At 36.8% G+C, this 18,537-nt stretch overlaps 1 protein-coding gene across 1 annotated transcript in view; it reads left to right on the forward strand.

The window, feature by feature from the left end:
* Nucleotides 1-18,537, forward strand: part of ATRNL1 (attractin like 1) — a 785,280-nt gene that overhangs the window by 268,060 nt on the left and 498,683 nt on the right. Inside the window, exon 22 of the mRNA XM_068961441.1 lies at nt 16,237-16,331. Within this exon, the coding sequence (XP_068817542.1) occupies nt 16,237-16,331 (95 nt within the window). The remainder of the gene's footprint in view (nt 1-16,236; nt 16,332-18,537) is intronic.

Consider the following 18,537-nt stretch of genomic DNA (forward strand, 5'->3'; position numbering starts at 1 on the left):
AATTATTCTAAATGTTTCGAGCTTAGTAGAAATTCTTAATTAATAATTGTAAGCATGGATAGTACTGTTCAGCATGCAAGGAAATGTTAGTATTTATTGAGTATTTACTACATGCAAAGCAATTTATTATTATTTCATTTAATATGCACAAGGATGACATCTTTTTTCTCCTTAATTTTTACTTACTCAAGAATTACACTAATAGAGCTTGGAGAGACTGTCAGTTATTGGAATTAACTCACTTTTCTTTATTCATTCAATGTATCTTTATTGACTAGCTACTCTGGGGATTGACTAACTACTTGTGTTCTGCTCCATTGAAGCTGATAAAGCAGTAGGAAAGATAGATATTAAACTTGTCATACAATTACCTAGATATGATGATCATAAGACCTCTGAATAAGAATTATAGATGCTTTGGGAATAGATTACAAGAGAGCCTGACCTAATTCGTGGACCAAGGGGTAAAAGTGGGTGAAGCAAGAGAATGAGGAAGCGATGACGTGACTTGGTAGTGGAGTGGTGATGGTGTGACGATGGGAAGAAGTGGAATCAGTGGCGGCAGTATCCGCAAAGGCCAGTGGTTGGAAAGATCATGGCACATGAGATTCTGCCACCTTAACACAGAGAAGTAGGAGAAGGAATCAGGGGATGAGGTATGTGAGATATGCAGGATCAGATCAAGCAGAGCTTTATAGAGCATACAAGCTTTATAGAGCATTTGGTCTTCATCTTAAGAAAAATGAGAAGCCATTGGAGGATATTAAGAGGAGAGTAAAATGTTAGCTTTTTATTTTAATATATCAGGCTGCTTGCAGTGAGTCAAATAGCTTGGTGAGGGCAATAGAGCATGAGAGCTCATTTTAGTTCATTTTCTGAGGCATTGTTCCCATAGTTACTTTTTAATTATGAGTGATACGTTTAGACTATAAGTATACCTGACCTTATATTTACTTAAGTTTTATCATTTACTAAACAGTTGTCTAAGTTGGCACATACATGTTCTTATACATAGTTCAGTTCAGTCGCTTAGTTGTGTCCAACTCTTTGCAAACCCATGGACTGCAGCTCGCCAGGCTTCCCTGTCCATCACCAACTCCCAGAGCTTACTCAAATTCATGTCCATCAAGTGGGTGATGCTGTCCAACCATCTCATCCTCTGTCATCCCCTTCTCCTCCTGCCTTCAATCTTTCCTAACATCAGGGTCTTTTCCAATGAGTTGGTTCCTTGCATCAGGTGGCCAAAGTATTGGAGTTTCCGCTTTAGCATCAGTCCTTCCAGTGAATATTCAGGACTGATTTCCTTTAGGATTGACTGGTTTGATCTCCTTGCAGTCCAAGGGACTCTCAAGAGTCTTCTTCAACACCACAGTTCAAAAGCATAAATTCTTCAGCACTCAGCTTTCTTTATAGTTCAGCTCTCACATCCATACATGACTGTTGGAAAAGCCATACCTTTGACTAGACAGACCTTTGTTGGCAAAGTAACATCTCTGCTTTTTAATATGCTGTCTAGGTTGGTCATAGCTTTTCTTCCAAGGAGCAAGCATCTTTAAATTTCATGGCTACAGTCACCATTTGCAGTGATTTTGTACATATACATGTACTTATACATGTGTTTACATATCAGTGATATGTACTTTTACATATACCATTGTTTAAAACATACTAGGATTCTCAATGTTGTTGTCCTCAAAGGCTATATATATCCTCTTCACACTCCTCAGGATGGTTAAATACATAACCATTAGCTCATATATTTAAAAACAAATATATTAGTATATTGGCTACCCTTGTGTCTCAAATGGTAAAGAAACTGCCTGCAGTGTAGGAGTCCCAGGTTCCATCTCTGGGTAAGGAAGATCACCTAGAGAGGGAATGGCTACTTACTCCAGTATTCTTGCCTGGAGATTCCCATGGACAGAAGAATCTGGTGGGCTACATACAGTCCATCAAGTTGCAGAGAGTCAGACATGATTGAGCAACTCTGAAATTGATTTTTGAAATCTTGTAGAATTCATTCAGCCCCAGTACAATGAATATTGAAAGTGAAATAATACTTATTGAATGCCTTGATTTTATGAGACAATGGCACTAATACATACTAACACAATTATGTGTAACCCACAGAGCGGTCTTATGAAGTAGATGGTATTATCTTCATTGTACCACTGAATCTCACTGAGAAAATTAACCAGCATACTATAACCCAGTTGGTAAATGGGAGATTACAATTAAGATCTCCTTAAATACTGTGCATAATGCTGAGTTAAAAGTAAAATGCAATATTCAATCGTAAAAGAGCAAATCATTAAACCTTAGTTCCTTTCTCAAAAAATTCAAATTAAGAATTTCTGAAATTTGTCTGAACAGTGCATTTATACATCATATGCAAATTGATTGATTTCATTTGCCATCCTGACATGTTTGCCTTTAGACCTCAGATATATAGATATTTCCAGTATCTTTTCTGGGTTTTATCACTGGTTACTATTTTCTTAAAAAAACATTTTTTTATATAGCTTTTGATAAAAGAGTAATGCTGGGGTCCAGCCCCGGTGGATCCAGGGAATTCGAAGGTGGGGACGGAGTCAGCATCCTTGGAAAAATACATATTTAATTACAGATATATAGAGAGATTAGAAACGGATAGTGTAGTAGGAAAATTAGTGGAGAAAAAGAGGCCGAATAACTTGGTTTACGTGGAATAGCATCCATGCTCCAGATGGGAATTCAGCCAGAAAAATGAGGAGCAAGAAAGAATGACATGGGGGTATCAGTCTTTCTGGAAACCGATCCGATTTCTTTATTTTGGGGTTTGCTTATATACCTTTTGTTACACATAGGGATGAATACAGAGTCACGCGGGGGTCAGCAGTCCTGACCTTTATCAAAATCAGGTGCTTCACATAAATGTATAAAAAAAAGGTGTTAGGGATATTACATCATCTTCTGGCCATGAGACCTGCTGACATTTTATGATCCTTTCTTTCTGATAACCAAAAAACTAATTATTTCCAAGGGTGTTTTTTCTTAAACCAGGCACCACCCTCCAAATAAAGTTGCATTCCTATAGGGTGAGGGTGTAGTGAGTTACAATCAAGAAAGGAATTTATTTAACCCAAGGTTAACATGATTAATCTTAAAGGTTAATGCTTATTTCTCCTATATGCTTAAAGGTTAATACTTATTTCTCCTAAATGCTGGTTATATTCATTATACAGGGCAGGGAACATGGAGATTTAGCAGCAAACATCAGCCCAACAAATGAAAATCCTTTCACCAATGTTCCCCTTAAGATCTCTTTAGTCTTAAGATAGTGATAAAGTTACATTTTTACATAGCAAGGACACAGTGGTTTATAACAAAGTACAGTGATCTATTACAAAAGAGAAAATTCATTAACTCAAAAAGTCTAGTATTGCTAACCTTAAAAACTACTATATTTCCTTTTCTATATTCCAAATACATTGATTAATATATTCCCAGGTGCCTAAGGATATGGAGGCCTGGCGGCAATCATTGACTCAACAATGAGAAAAGCCCTATGCTAATTAAGACTTTCAAAACACTCCAAAACTCTCTGTGCTGTTTATGGTTGAGAGATAGTAAACAATCATGTGTGTAGTGGCAGGAGTATGTATAATCCTGTCACACAAGCTAGCATGTCAGCAGAGAGGTTTGACCTGAAACACCCTTGTCACACCCAGGGCAGGGAATTAGCAACAATTATTGGCACAACAAATGAAAAACCCTTCACCAGTATAATTCCTAACCAACCCACTATACTAATAATTTCCAACTCCCCAAAAGAATTTGCCTTTAGTAAGTCTAAAACATCTCATGCCTCTCAGATTGGGAGGCTGTAAACAATCACATGTGGCCAGACGAACCTATACAGGTGGGCTAGATAACCTTCAGAGGAGTCTGAAACACTCTTGTCACGCCCAGGAATTTTTTATTGCCTTGGAGCTGCACGTTTACTCCTTTCCCGAGAGAAACGGTTATGGGGGAGAGCTCCCCGTAAAGTCAGAGGTGTAGATGAGAGCATAAAACAGACTCTGGTTTTGGGGTATATGCTTGGGAACAGGGGGTTTCCTGAGGCTTGATCACGCCTTTGCGTATGCCAAGCCTCCTTCCTCATGACCTTTGCCATGGGTGGAGTTCCTCACACTGGCCCCCGGCAGAGTAAAGCAAATATTCACCATTTGCTCATCACTCCCAATATAGCATGTACTCAAAAACTTCCCTCGCAGTTCAAGTTCTCTTTGAACATGTATTTTTCTATGTGTAAATTTTTAGTCATCTCTTTACAGTTAATCATTAGCTTGGTGGAATATCTGACCTTTTAAATCTGTTCTCTTGATATTTTATTTGCTTAAACTCCTTTTAGCATACTGTTTGAGTTTTACTCATGAGCTTGATTTTTATATATAACTTTTTATTAGTTATTTGTAGTAAATAACGGCCACTTTTTTTTTTTTTTTTTTTTTTGCTCCAAAACTACTAGTCCTGTATTGACTGAACTACCTAAAAAAATTTGTTGCATGTTAGAACTTCACCCTTGATTTTTTCTAGCCACAGAAGACTGGGAAGACAGTCTGATTATTTTACATGTTTTCAATCATCTGTACCTAAGAAGTAAGTGAATTTGGAATTAGATATGCCATTTTTGGAAAGATATGAAGCCATATAAATTTAATTTCTTAACATGCAAGTGTAAGTCATGTGGAAAGCACATTAAAGATCAAGGATCAAAAGAAAAAAGCTCTCTGCACACTTTAAAAAAAAAAATTTCCCCCTTTTGGCCCAGTTATGAAAATTATGCACGTTTCATTCTAGAAAAGAGACAGACAAAAAGACAAATTAAAAAGCACTGATAATTCTTCTATCCAGAGAAAATTGTTGGTAACATTGTATCAGATTCTTTCCCAGTCTTTTATTTATGTATTAACACTGTTTTATGCTGAATAAATGCCTCACTCTCCAAAGAAGGCCGCATTCTAACCCTTGACTTGTGAATGAATATATTACCATAAATGGTAAAAGGGCATTTGTAGATAGAATTCAATTAAGAATTTTGAGATTATCCTGGATTATTCTGGTGGACCCAGTGTAATTACGTCTGTTCTTCTGAAAGAGGGTAGAGGGAGGTTTGACTACAGTGTAATCACGTAAGCAAAAGATTGGAAAGATAGAAGTAGGGTTCATTAGCTAAAGAGTGAGAGGTCTTCAGAAGCTAAGAGAGTCAGGAAACGGATTTTTTTGAGCACCCCCAGAAGGAACTACTCTCATACTCTGATTTTACCTTGTAAGAATCATTTGGACTTCAGACTTCCAGAACTATAAGTGAATAAATTTGTGTTGTTTTCAGCCACTAAGTTTCTTGTAATTTGTAACAGCAGCAGTAAATAAAACATGTACACTTTTTGTGTATTTATTTCTTTTCCAAGCGTAGCATTGCAAATGAAGTATTTCACAACGTTATTATTCTGTAATTTGTTCTTAATACCTTTAGGTATGTCATCTGTTCTCTTGTCTCTATCAGCATATCATAGCTTTAAATTATTTTAATTTATTGTTTTTCCATGTTCAGTTTAATTCAGTTCAGTTGCTCAGTCGTGTCCGACTCTTTGCGACCCCATGAACTGCAGCACGCCAGCCCGCCCTGTCCATCACCAACTCCCGGAGTTCACTCAGACTCACGTCCATCGAGTCCGTGATGCCATCCAGCCGTCTCATCCTCGGTCGTCCCCTTCTCCTCCTGCCCCCAATCCCTCCCAGCATCAGAGTCTTTTCCAATGAGTCAGCTCTTCGCATGAGGTGGCCAGAGTACTGGAGTTTCAGCTTTAGCATCATTCCTTCCAAAGAAATCCCAGGGCTGATCTCCTTCAGAATGGACTGGTTGACATGTTAGCAGTTTTTAAGTCGAATTAAATTGAAAATTATATTTCATCTTTAACATGAAATCTATGCTCAACAAATTTTTATTCACCTAGCTAATTGAGACTTTATGTCTGCTGACTGTCAACTCCTATTATCCCCCTCCTCTTGGCCCATGGCAACCCTCTTACTGCTCTCTAATTTGATGGGCTTAACTGGTTTAGATTCCTCATATAAGTAGAATCATGCAGTATTTGTACTTCTGTGGCTGTTTTATTTCACTTAGCTCCTGCAGTACCATTCTAGGTATTTATCCAAGAGAGTTGAAGTTGGGATCTCAAGAGATAATAGAATTCCAATGTTATGGCAGTACTATTTAATATAGCTGAGATGTAGAAGTAGCTTAAGTGTTCATTGACAGATATATGGAAATCCTATAATATAAGACTTGACTGAAACTTGAGGACATCTAGGCAACTTTACAAGAAGTTTTTTTTTTAATTTTCCATGTGAAATAATTTCAGAATTGCAGAAAAAGGTGCAAATTTCTTAAATGACTTTGACCTTTGTAAAATGTCAGACACTTATTTAATAGACCATTCTCAATTTGGATTTATCTGGTGTTTTTCTTCATGATTAAGTTCAGATTATGCATATTTAGTAAGGATAGTGCTGAAGTGATGTGTTTTCCTCAGTGCATCCTGCCAGGAAGCATATGATGTCAGTTTGTTCCATTATTGGTGGTGATGTCTTCGATCATTGTTAATGCTCAATGTCTGCCAGTTTCTCCACCCCAAAGTTACTTCTTTTTATTGTGTTTAATGAGTGTATTACGGGGAAGTTCTTTTAAAGTATGTAAATGGCCCATTTCTCATTGTACTTTCACCTAGTATTTTCACCAGACATTGATGTGTTTGCCAGATGGTAACTTTCTATTCCATTGTTGCTTCTGTTTTTTCTCTATTTATTACTATAAGGAAGAGCAGTCCCTTCTCCTTCATTTATTTGTTTGTTCACTTACTTGTACTTATCAGTATTGACCCATGGAGATAAACACACACGCACATTTGTGGCTTATAATAGCTATTCTTTATTTTAAAGCTGAAATTGCTCTAGAGTTGGCCATTGGGAACTCCCTCAAATTGTCTCCTCTGTTCTTTTGACAGTACTGTATCATTTTCTAAGTACTGCCTTATTTTCTTAAACTACAAGATATTTGAGTCACGTTATTCTTCTCTCCTTAGCACTATAATCAACCATTTTCCAAGAAGCCTTGGTTCCTTATATTAGAGAATGGTATTTAGAAACAAGAACGGAAGCTACATATGCCCATTGGTTCTGGGATATTAGTCTTTCTTTACTTTAAAAAATGTTATTTTAAAAATTAAATCACCAAATATGTTGTTACTCTGTTTTTGAAACTCTATTTTGATTTAACAGAAACTTGTTGTATCTGGAAACCTGAGTCTTCTCTAAGGAAACTGTTAACTGTTTTTTTTTTCTTTCCTGGTGTCCATACCTTAGAATCTAGACATAGAAATAGTATCAGCCTTGCTTCCTTTGAGTTTGACAAATAACTGTTTTTCTTTACTCACTCAAAATTTTTGTCTCCTTTGAAGCAATACTTTACCTGTCTTTGTTGGTGTCTTGCTGTGAAATCCTGTCTGCTCCACTTAATCTTTTATCCATTTAAAACTTTGTCCCTACCTGTTATCTCTCTTAAAATTATTCTTGATTTGTTTACACATGTGCTTTAATTATGCTTTAAGTATGTTGTGTTCAGTTTCCATGAAGGCCTATAGGACTTGAACACTCTGTACTTTCAGGATAGCTTTATTATAAGCAGAGGATATGCATTGAGAGGGGCCTGGAGATCTTAGATATTAGGGTTAGCTATATAGTTATAGTTCAACATTCAGAAAACGAAGATCACGGCATCTGGTCCCATCACTTCATGGGAAATAGATGGGGAAATAGTGGAAACAGTGTCAGACTTTATTTTTGGGGGCTCCAAAATCACTGCAGATGGTGACTGCAGCCATGAAATTAAAAGACGCTTACTCCTTGAAAGAAAAGTTATGAGCAACCTAGATAGCATATTCAAAAGCAGAGACATTACTTTGCCAACAAAGGTCCATCTAGTCAAGGCTATGGTTTTTCCTGTGGTCATGTATGGATGTGAGAGTTGGAATGTGAAGAAGGCTGAGTGCCGAAGAATCGATGCTTTTGAACTGTGGTGTTGGAGAAGACTCTTGAGAGTCCCTTGGACTGCAAGGAGATCCAACCAGTCCATTCTGACGGAGATCAGCCCTAGGATTTCTTTGGAGGGAATGATGCTGAAGCTGAGACTCCAGTACTTTGGCCACCTCATGCGAAGAGTTGACTCATTGGAAAAGACTCTGATGCTGGGAGGGATTGAGGGCAGGAGGAGAAGGGGACAACAGAGGATGAGATGGCTGGATGGCATCACTGACTGGATGGACGTGAGTCTGAGTGAACCTCAGGAGTTGGTGATGGACAGGGAGGCCTGGCGTGCTGCAGTTCATGGGGTTGCAAAGAGTCGGACACGACTGAGCGATTGAACTGAACTGATACAGTAATTAAGGTGGTGTGACTTTTTTGGTGTAGAGATAGGCATAATCTCCAACATATTAAAATAGTCCCTAAAGAAGAACTTTAGATGTTTATGTTTTATAACCACATGCTGAAATTTTTATTATTTTGGTAGCTTTTAATCATTTTATATTTCTTTCTAAACAATCTGATTTTAGATATAAAAAGAGAACTGTGTTTTCTTCTCTAACTTGAATTCTGTCATCTATTCACTACCAGATCTTTTTGCTAAGTTATTTTCATATCTGTATTTGTCTCTTAGTTGTAACATGTGTATAAATAATTTTTTCAGTATATTTTATGGCTTTTTGCTTACCTGAAATAATCATGTTGTTTTTCTGTTGGGAATGGTTGAGTATATATATTTCATAAAACATTGCTCCAGTTTCTTGTCTTTTGACTTATGTCGTTACTCAAGACCTCCTAACATCTTGCCTAGTCTTACTTTCTAAATATTTCCTTTGTGTGAATGTGTGTGTGTGTTGTGTGCGCATGTGTGCACATGCCCATATGCACATGACTGGATAGCAATAGTATTTTTTCAATAACAATTAAAATATAATCTACATACCTAAAATATCACCCTTTTAAATACAATTCAGTGATTTTCAGTATATCCACAAGGCTGTGAAAACATCAGCATTATCTAATTTTACAATGTTTTTCTCCTAAGAGAAATCTTGGAGACATTATCAGTCACTGCTTCTCCTTTCCCCTAGCTTTTGACATCCTTTTTCCTATCTTTATGGATTTGTCCACTCTGAAATATTATATAAGTGACATCTTGGAATATGTGGTCTTTTGTGATGGCTTCTTGTATTTATCATGATATTTTCAAGGTTCATCCATATCATATTATCCAAAGTGATAGCAGGTATCAGTATTTCATTTCTCTTTATGGCCAAACAATATTCAAATGTATGGACATATCTTATTTGTTTTCTCTTCATCAACAGATGGACATTGAGGTTGTTTTTGCTTTGGGGCTATTATGAATAATACTGGATTTTTAAATCTTTTATGCAGGTTATTTCCTTTTAATATTTAGGTTTGAATCTTCAACAGATTTTTATCATATACTTAACATAGAAGTGTTTCTTTTCAATTTGTTTTGATGTCAGCTTTAACAGTATTTTCCATGCACATATTGAAAATTTCTGTGTCTAATTTTCTTCTTGAGTGATTTTCATCTCTGTTTTATTCTCGGAGGCTCTTTCAGATTTGACCTAGATTGCACTGATGCAGAATTATGTTTTAATTCCCTTATTTTCTGATCTATTATTTTTAATTTTGCCATTATGTAATTGCATTTTGTTTCTGTTTTGTTTCTTACAGTTTTAACTTACCTAACTCTCTTTTATGGTAGTTTTCAGTGTTATTATCTTGTCTTTTATCTTAATTATGTGGGATATTTTTAGATTTTCTTTTTTCTTTCATGCATACTACATAGATATTTTAAATGACCTAACACCATACTCATATCAATGCATACAATTATATGTACTTACTGTATTGTTGACAAACTGATATTTTTCTCTTTTCTCTACTATGCAAGTCAGATTCACAATACAAAAGATGTCAACTTTTCTTTTCTCTTTATTTTCATAATTATTTTCATTTATACAGTCAGAATTTGAGGCCAGACATATGAGCAACCTCATGTTTACCTTAAGGTCTACCATGTTTGTACATCCCACTTACCCATATCGCTTTTAGATCTAATTGGGAAATTAATCACCAGCGTCTAGATTTCCTGGAATTATCAAAGATAGTTTGCTAATTGTTAGCCGGAATATTTAGTACAGCTGTTACAACCTTCAGGGCTCAGCCTACAAAATCAGAAGATTGATTTATGTAGTGTTTATAGTTTTCTTCAAGCTTTGAAATGTATCTTTGTTATTCTTCCTATTCACAAAGTTTTCAAATAGTTGTCTCTGCTGCTGCTGCTGCTGCTAAGTCACGTCAGTCGTGTCCGACTCTGTGTGACCCCATAGATGGCAGCCCACCGGGCTCCCCTGTCCCTGGGATTCTCCAGGCAAGAACACTGGAGTGGGTTGCCGTTGTCTCTAGTTAGTACTATATTTGTTGTTGAGTCACTAAGTCGTGTCCGACTCTTTGTGACTCCATGGACTGCAGCACATCAGGCTTCCCTGTCCTTCACTATCTCTCCAAGTTTGCTCAAACTTATGTCCGTTGAGTCAGTGATGCCATCCAACCATTTCATCCTTTGTTGCCCCAGTACTACATTTAAACATACAGAATGCAGGTTTTCCTTTTTAATTATGAAAGATTAAAATATGCTGAAAAGTACAGTATATATTTTCATATGTATAGTATATATAGTTTGTGGGACATATAATTTTAAAAGACCTCCTGCATGATCCAGTGGCAGACTTTATTTTCTTGGGCTTCAAAATCACTGCAGATTGTAACTGCAGCCATGAAATTAAAAGACCCTTGCTCCTTGGAAGAAAAACTATGACCAACCTAGACAGCATATTAAAAAGTAGAGACATTACTTTGCTCACAAAGGTCCGTCTATTCAAAGCTATGGTTTTTCCGGTAATCATGTATGGATGTGAATATTGGACCATAAAGAATGTTGGACCATAAAGCTGAGCACTGAAGAAATGATGCTTTTAAACTGTGGTGTTGGAGAAGACTCTTGAGAGTCCCTTGCACTGCAAGGAGATCAAAACAATCAATCACAAAGGAAATCAATCCTGAATATTCATTGGAAGGACTGATACTGAAGCTGAAACTAATACTTTGGCCACCTGAAGAGAAGAACTGACTCATTAGAAAAGCCCCTGATGATGGGAAAGATTGAAGGCAGAAGAAGAAGGGGACAACAGAGGATGAGATGGTTGGATGGCATAACCGACTCAATGGACATGAGTTTGAGCAAGCTCCGATAGATGGTAAAAGGACATGGAAGCCTGATGTGCTGCAGTCTGTGGGGTCGCAAAGAGTCGGACATGGCTGAGCGACTGAGCAATAACATGATTTTCAAATTGTGGACCTATCACTGAGTTTAACAAAGCTTCACACTTTGCCCTGTTTCCCGCAGCAGCACGGGCTCCACCTCTGCTCACCTTAGTACAGGATGGGTATGCGGTACAGGGCTTCATCCTACAATCTCAGTAGCAGGATTTTCTTAAGGCTTTCTTTTTTCCCTTTGTTGTGAATTTGTTGGCATTTCTAGATTACAGCTACTTTAGCACACAAGTGGAGAGAGATATAGAGGAAAGGAAAACCAACGAAACAAACAAAACCCACACAATCCCAAGGGACTAACATCTGGGCCATCTTTTGAGTTAGGATGTCACTGCCTTTTACCTACCCCAGGGTATTGTTTAAAAACTTCTCTCTCCTTTATCATCAACTTTTTCTATTCCACTAAATTTTATTTATGCCAATTATTATGAAAAACTGCTCTTTCTCCTAGTTTAAAAAAGAAGCTCTCGCACCTCACTGTTCATGCTTACTCCTCCGGTTCTGTCATTTCTTTGTATTCGTCAATAATTCAATGTTATTTGAATTGATTTATAGTCAAACATGATTTTCTTTTTTATACCATAATAAATTGCTTCATTAAAGCGGTACAAAAACTTATTTTCAAATTATGCACATTTGCATAAACTTGAGGATTTCAATGTTTTATGTTCTGTACCCTACTTAGCTAAGAAGTTCAGAGTAAATTATAGCATTAAGGTATATGTTTTGTGCCAGGTAATTTCTCATTTGCAACCTCTTTAAAATATACCAGCATGATAGTATTTGAAATTAGGGAATGAAATATAATTTCTGGTTAAGTGGAAAATTGTACTGTTGGTTTCTGGAATACTTTAAGCAACCTTAAAAGGAACCATTTTGTGTAGAAATCTGAACTTTCTTCAATTTATAAAAATTCACATTCACTGAATAGTACTTGATTAGGCACGAGTTCAGTAATGCTCCTACTAATTTTGCCCCGGGATTCAGACTGACCTTCTAGCTCAGATGATGTTAGGATTGATATTACCATGCTTAATATACATTGTACTGATCTTGTTCTTCCAACTATAATAAATAGCAATAGAGAAATCAAACTTGAATGTCTGGGTAAGAGTTTGGTGACTGGCTGAGGACTGGAGTCCCTAAAGCAGAAGAATGTTCATAGGACCGGGGCACTGGAGCCTCTACCCAGGCTGCTCAAGTGTCTGAATCACCAAGTCCCTTCCTCCTAAAAGCCATCTGGTCCTGACTTCTAATGCTAAGTTTCAAGCTGGAAAAACAGGAAGATAATTATTCAGATAAGCATTTGAAAATAGTTTTGAAATGTTTATTTTTCCTCAGTGGCGGTGATGGTTGTTCAGTCGCTCAGTCTTGATCAACTCTTTGCAACCCCATGAACTGCAGCACACCAGGCTTCCCTGTCCTTCGGTGTCTCCAAGAGTTTGCTCAGACTCCTGTCCATTGGGTTTAGTATTTTCTCTTTATTCTGAATTGATGGTATCTTTCCTCGGTATTGTAGCTGTCTGTACTTCCAAAACCTCCTCCGTGGCAGTTGACCAAGGTGATCACTGTTCTCTTTTCTAAGCACTTCATTTACTGAATTCTGGTTGTGCTTCTGTCTCGTGGGTTGCCCTGTCGTCTCCTTTGTGGGCTTCTTCAGAGGACCTGATTATTTAACATTGTTTTACCTCAGGGCTCATCCCTGGCACCTCTGCTCTATTTATGATTGGTGATTTCTTGGCTTCACAGCTTTAGAGGCCATTATAATGCGGATGATTTCCAAATTGTTATCCACTAGGCTCCTGAGCTCAGCGTATCATGTAGATACTTGATAAGTAACTCAAACTTAACATCTTCAAAACTAAGCTTCTAATTATTCCACACTGGCAACAAATAAAACCTGTTCTCACCCGTCTCAGTTAATGCTGGCATTTTACCTGGTCTTGGGCCAAAAAATAAAACCTTTTACTTTTCTTTCTTTAAAATGCTGCATCTGTTTATTTAGCTAATTCTGTCTGTTACACCTTCCAAATTCATTCACTGTGTCTGACCCCTTCCTGTTACCTTCCTTGCTATTCCTATCTCTACCATCACTTTTTGTAAAATTCTTGCCACAGTCTCTTTATAGGAATCACACTTAAGACTTGTTCTTTTGTTGAGGTTTTTGTGCTTGTTTCCTCTGCCTGGATTACACTTTCTCTTGTAACTGCCATGGCCTTTTCTCTTAACTACCTTTGACCTTTAAATTGTTGTTGTTCAGTCACTAGGTCGTGTCCAACTCTTTGCAACACCAGACTTTCCTGTTCTTCACTATCTCCTGGAGTTTGCTCAGATTCATGTCCATTGAGTCAGTGATGGTATTTAACCATTTCATCTTCTGTCACTCCCTTCTCCTTCTACCTTCAGTCTTTCCCAGCATCAGGATCTTTGCCAGTGAGTCAGCTCTTTGCATCAGGTGGTCAAAATATTAGAGCTTCAGCTTCAGCTTCATTATCTTTAAATTTTCCTTTTCAAAATTGCAAACATACTCCTACCTGGACAGAAATTTCTCTCCTCTTCACTGGATTATGACTATTACACTTATTTTCATTATTATACTGTATGCTTCAATTACTTATTAATTTTCAATGTCCATTTGATGTACTATAAGTTACATGGGACAGAAATCTCTATCTTTTATTATTTTATATTTCCAGTGTCTGGAACAACACTGGGCCATTGAATTTTCCCTGCATTTTCTGGCAATCATATGAAAAGCAGAAATATGACCTATTATATAATCCTCATTATATGGATAATGGTGCCTGTAAAAAAATCTTGGAAAAACAAAGTATTGCCTTTTATTAAATTACAAAAGAAATATATAGAGTGGATCTTACAAGGTATAAAAGAAGGAACATGAGGAATGATGCTCTGACAAAAATCCAATGGTATTGTTGCCATCTTTACTTTTAACTTTAATAGTACTTAACGGCTGAGGGCATAATATGAAAGTTATGTTTCCAAATAATAGAATTCTTTTCTATTTAAATAATATTTAAAAGATTTCATAAAGTAAAAATTACCATAATAATAGGGACAAGTAAATGGCTTTATGGCATGTGGTGAAATATTCACTATCAGTTTGGTCACTCAGTTCTGTCCGACTGTTTGCAACCCCATGAACTGCAGCATGCCAGGCCTCCCTGTCCATCACCAACTCCCAGAGTTCACCCAACTCATGTTGATCGAGTTAGTGATGCCATCCAGCCATCTCATCCTCTGTTGTCCCCTTCTCCTCCTGCCCTCAATCTTTCCAAGCATCAGGGTCTTTTCAAAGGAGCCAGCTCTTCACATCAGGTGGTCAAAATATTGGAGTTTTAGCTTTAACATCAGTCCTTCCAATGAACACTCAGGACTGATCTCCTTCAGGATGGACTGGTTAGATCTCCTTGCAGTCCAAGGGACTCTCAAGAGTCTTCTCCAACACCACAGTTCAAAAGCATCAATTCTCTGGCGCTCAGCTTTCTTTATAGTCCAACACTCACATCCATACATGACCACTGGAAAAACCATAGCTTTGATGAGATGGACCTTTGTTGACAAAGTAATGTCTCTGCTTTTGAATATGCTACCTAGGTTGCTCATAACTTTTCTTTCAAGGAGTAAGCGTCTTTTAATTTCATGGCTGCAGTCACCATCTGCAGTGATTTTGGAGCCCTGAAAAATAAAGTCAGCCACTGTTTCCACTGTTTCCCCATCTATTTGCCATGAAGTGATGGGACCAGATGCCGTGATCTTCGTTTTCTGAGTGTTGAGCTTTAAGCCAACTTTTTCACTCTCCTCTTTCACTTTCATCAAGAGGCTCTTTAGTTCTTCACTTTCTGCCATAAGGATGGTGTTATCTGTATATCTGAGATTACTGATATTTCTCTCTGCAGTCTTGATTCCAGCTTGTGCTTCCTCCAGCCCAGCGTTTCTCATGATGTACTCTGCATAGAAGTTCAATAAACAGGGTGATAATATACAGCCTTGACGTACTCCTTTTCCTATTTGGAACCAGTCTGTTGTTCCATGTCCATTTCTAACTGTTGCTTCCTGACCTGCACACAGGTTTCTCAAGAGGCAGGTTAGGTGGTCTGGTATGCCCATCTCTTTCAGAATTTTCTACAGTTTATTGTGATCCACATAGTCAAAGGCTTTGGCATAGTCAATAGAGCAGAAATAGATGTTTTTCTGGAACTCTCTTGCTTTTTCTGTGATCCAGCAGATGTTGGCGATTTGATCTCTGGTTCCTGTGCCTTCTCTAAAGCCAGAATTACTTAGCCATTAAAGTTCATGTTTTTTTAAAATTTTTCATTTATAAAAGTAAAATATCAAAATGTCTCCCTGTTATCTGTTTATACAATTTTAACTTGAATATAATGCACCAAAATATTACCTGTATTTTTCTCTGATTGTAAAATTATGGATGACTTTATTTTATTCTCTTGTGTAGTTTTTCCAGAAAAAACTGTAGTTTGTAGAAATTTTATAATGGTAACAGGAGTAATAAATATAATTTTGAAGTGTTAAGTGCTTTTATATCTGCATGTTACTTTTTGTTGCTTAATAACAATGATTTATATTTTGCCAGTCTTGAGTACACCACTAGTAATTTAATGACAATAATTTTCAATGCTGATATTCAATATATTTTCACCTAACTTGTTTTCAAGCAAGTTTTAAAAGTACATATCGGGATTGTATTTTTTTCCCCTACAGACAGCCTTTTGATTGATTATCAGTTTACATTCAGCTTATTACAGGAAGATGATCGCCACCATACTGCCATAAACTTCATAGCAAACCCAGAACAGGTGAGAAGATCCTTTAACTTTTATAGTGTAGTTATATCAATGGATGCAATGTTTCTCTATGTTTCATTGTAATGGTGCTTCTTCTCAGAATTATCACACTGTAGGCCTTTTGTAGAAAAACAAATCCTATTAGGTTTTTCTTTTCATAAAACCTAAGTATCTTTGTAATTAGAGAATTTTTGACCTTGATATTTCAGATTTTGCAAATAGTCCTACAGTGTATACATTATTTCTGTTCTTTTTCAGGCTTACAGCAGTGTTTCTGTTTTTAACTATGTTTTCACAATGGTAGTAGTCTTCTTTGAAAATAAAACCTATTACTTCATAACACAAGCTATATTATATATATTTTCTTTTTTAATATACTATTACATAATGGTGGGTTTTCATTGTCTTTTTTTATAAACCCTTTGGTTTATCTGAGTTATATGAATGCTAGGTTTTAAAAAACATTTTTCTGAGATATAATTGACATCTTACAGTATAAATTAAAAATGTATAATATGCTGATTTAGTAGATGTATATATTGCAATACGATGACAACCATAGCATGACCTAACACTGCAGTCATGTCACCTAATTGTAATTTTGGGGAGTTAATGATAATTAAAGTCTCTTAGCAATTTTGAAATTTATGATACAGTATTGTTATTCATGTTCATTGACTCAGTGATGCTATACAACCAGCTCATCCTCATGTCCTCATGGACATGAACTTAAACAAACTCTAGGAGTTAGTGGAGGATAGAGAAGCCTGGCGTGCTGCAGTCCATGGGGTTGCAAAGAGTAGGACACAACTTAGCGACTGAACAATAACAACAGCAACAACAGTATTGTTACTCATAATCACTATGGAGAGCGTTAGATCTTTAGGTCTTACCCAGTGGCGCTAGTGGTGAAGAACCTGCCTGTCAATGCAGAAGACATAGAGAGGCAGGTTGGATCCCTCGGTTAGGAAGATCCCCTGGAAAAGGAAATGAGGATCCACTCCAGTATCCTTGCCTGGAAAATCCCTTGGACAGAGGAGCCTGGTGGGCTCCAGTCCATGGCATTGCAAAGAGTCAGACACAGCTGAAGCAACTTAGCACACACTGTTTGCAAGCTTGTATCTCTTAACACTTTCTTCTGGGCGAGAACTCTCAGAGTTGTGCTCCTTCTACCAATCACTCTGAGTCATGTTGGCTGTAGTGAGCCACACACTTTTTGTTAGCTTGTTCTTAACTGATGTCAGATGTCCACACTATGCTTGATTTTTCAGTGCTTTTCTATCCAGTCGAGACAGAAACAGGTCATTTGGGCAGTAACATTAAATAAAAATCCAGTATATTGGATGCATGTTATACTCTCTTTCCCTTAAGGGAGCAGTCATTGGCCATGTTGGTCTTTCTGATATTGAGCTGTGCTGTCTTGGGTGAGCTGCTGACCTTGGTAGAGTGAAATTGTTCTTTTTATGCATTACATTGTAGCTATTCTCATTTTTGCATTTAATTTTTGTACTGCAAATTCTTAACTGGATTTTGGTCTGCTCATAACGGTAATTTGGTCCATAGATCACTGTTAAATTGGTGTTTTTGTCAGGGATGAGGGCTAGGACTTCCTATTACACTATTTTGCTGATGTCACTTTCTGTAGGGCTTCCTTCTAACTATACATTAATTCAGCTTATTAAGCCTATGTCATGTTTTTTAATAGTTTTTCAAATAGGTGAAACCTCAGAATGCATCCTGACATTTGGAAGCTTCTTGCCTCTAAATTGTTTTACTGAACTTGCCAGCAAATAGTGTAATTTCTTAAATTTTCATTTTCCAGTAAATTAGATCTCACTTTCCCCAAAATAAAGAAGTTCGTTTTATGTTCCTCGTTAGTCCTTAGGTTTTAAGGAATGCCTACATTTTGGGGATTATATTTAATGTTTTGACTTTTCCTGGATTAGGAAATGGCAACACACTCCAGTATAACAAGTTGCATTTTATAGTTATTTTTTCACACTGAGTATTTTTAAAAACAAAATATTTTATTATTAAAATAAAAAACTTTGTATAAAGTTTTGATTTTTAAATAAGGACTTTAGAAGATATTTTCTTTTCATGATAATGCTCTCTTCACTGATGGCATGCATTTTTATGAAGACATTAATAATATGTCAGAAACTACAATTTTAGTATAATGAGTGTTTTAATAAATGCATTGTAAACACTGTAGACT

Source organism: Capricornis sumatraensis, chromosome 23 (genome assembly GCF_032405125.1).
Source record: "Capricornis sumatraensis isolate serow.1 chromosome 23, serow.2, whole genome shotgun sequence".
NCBI classification, from domain to species: Eukaryota; Metazoa; Chordata; class Mammalia; order Artiodactyla; family Bovidae; genus Capricornis; species Capricornis sumatraensis.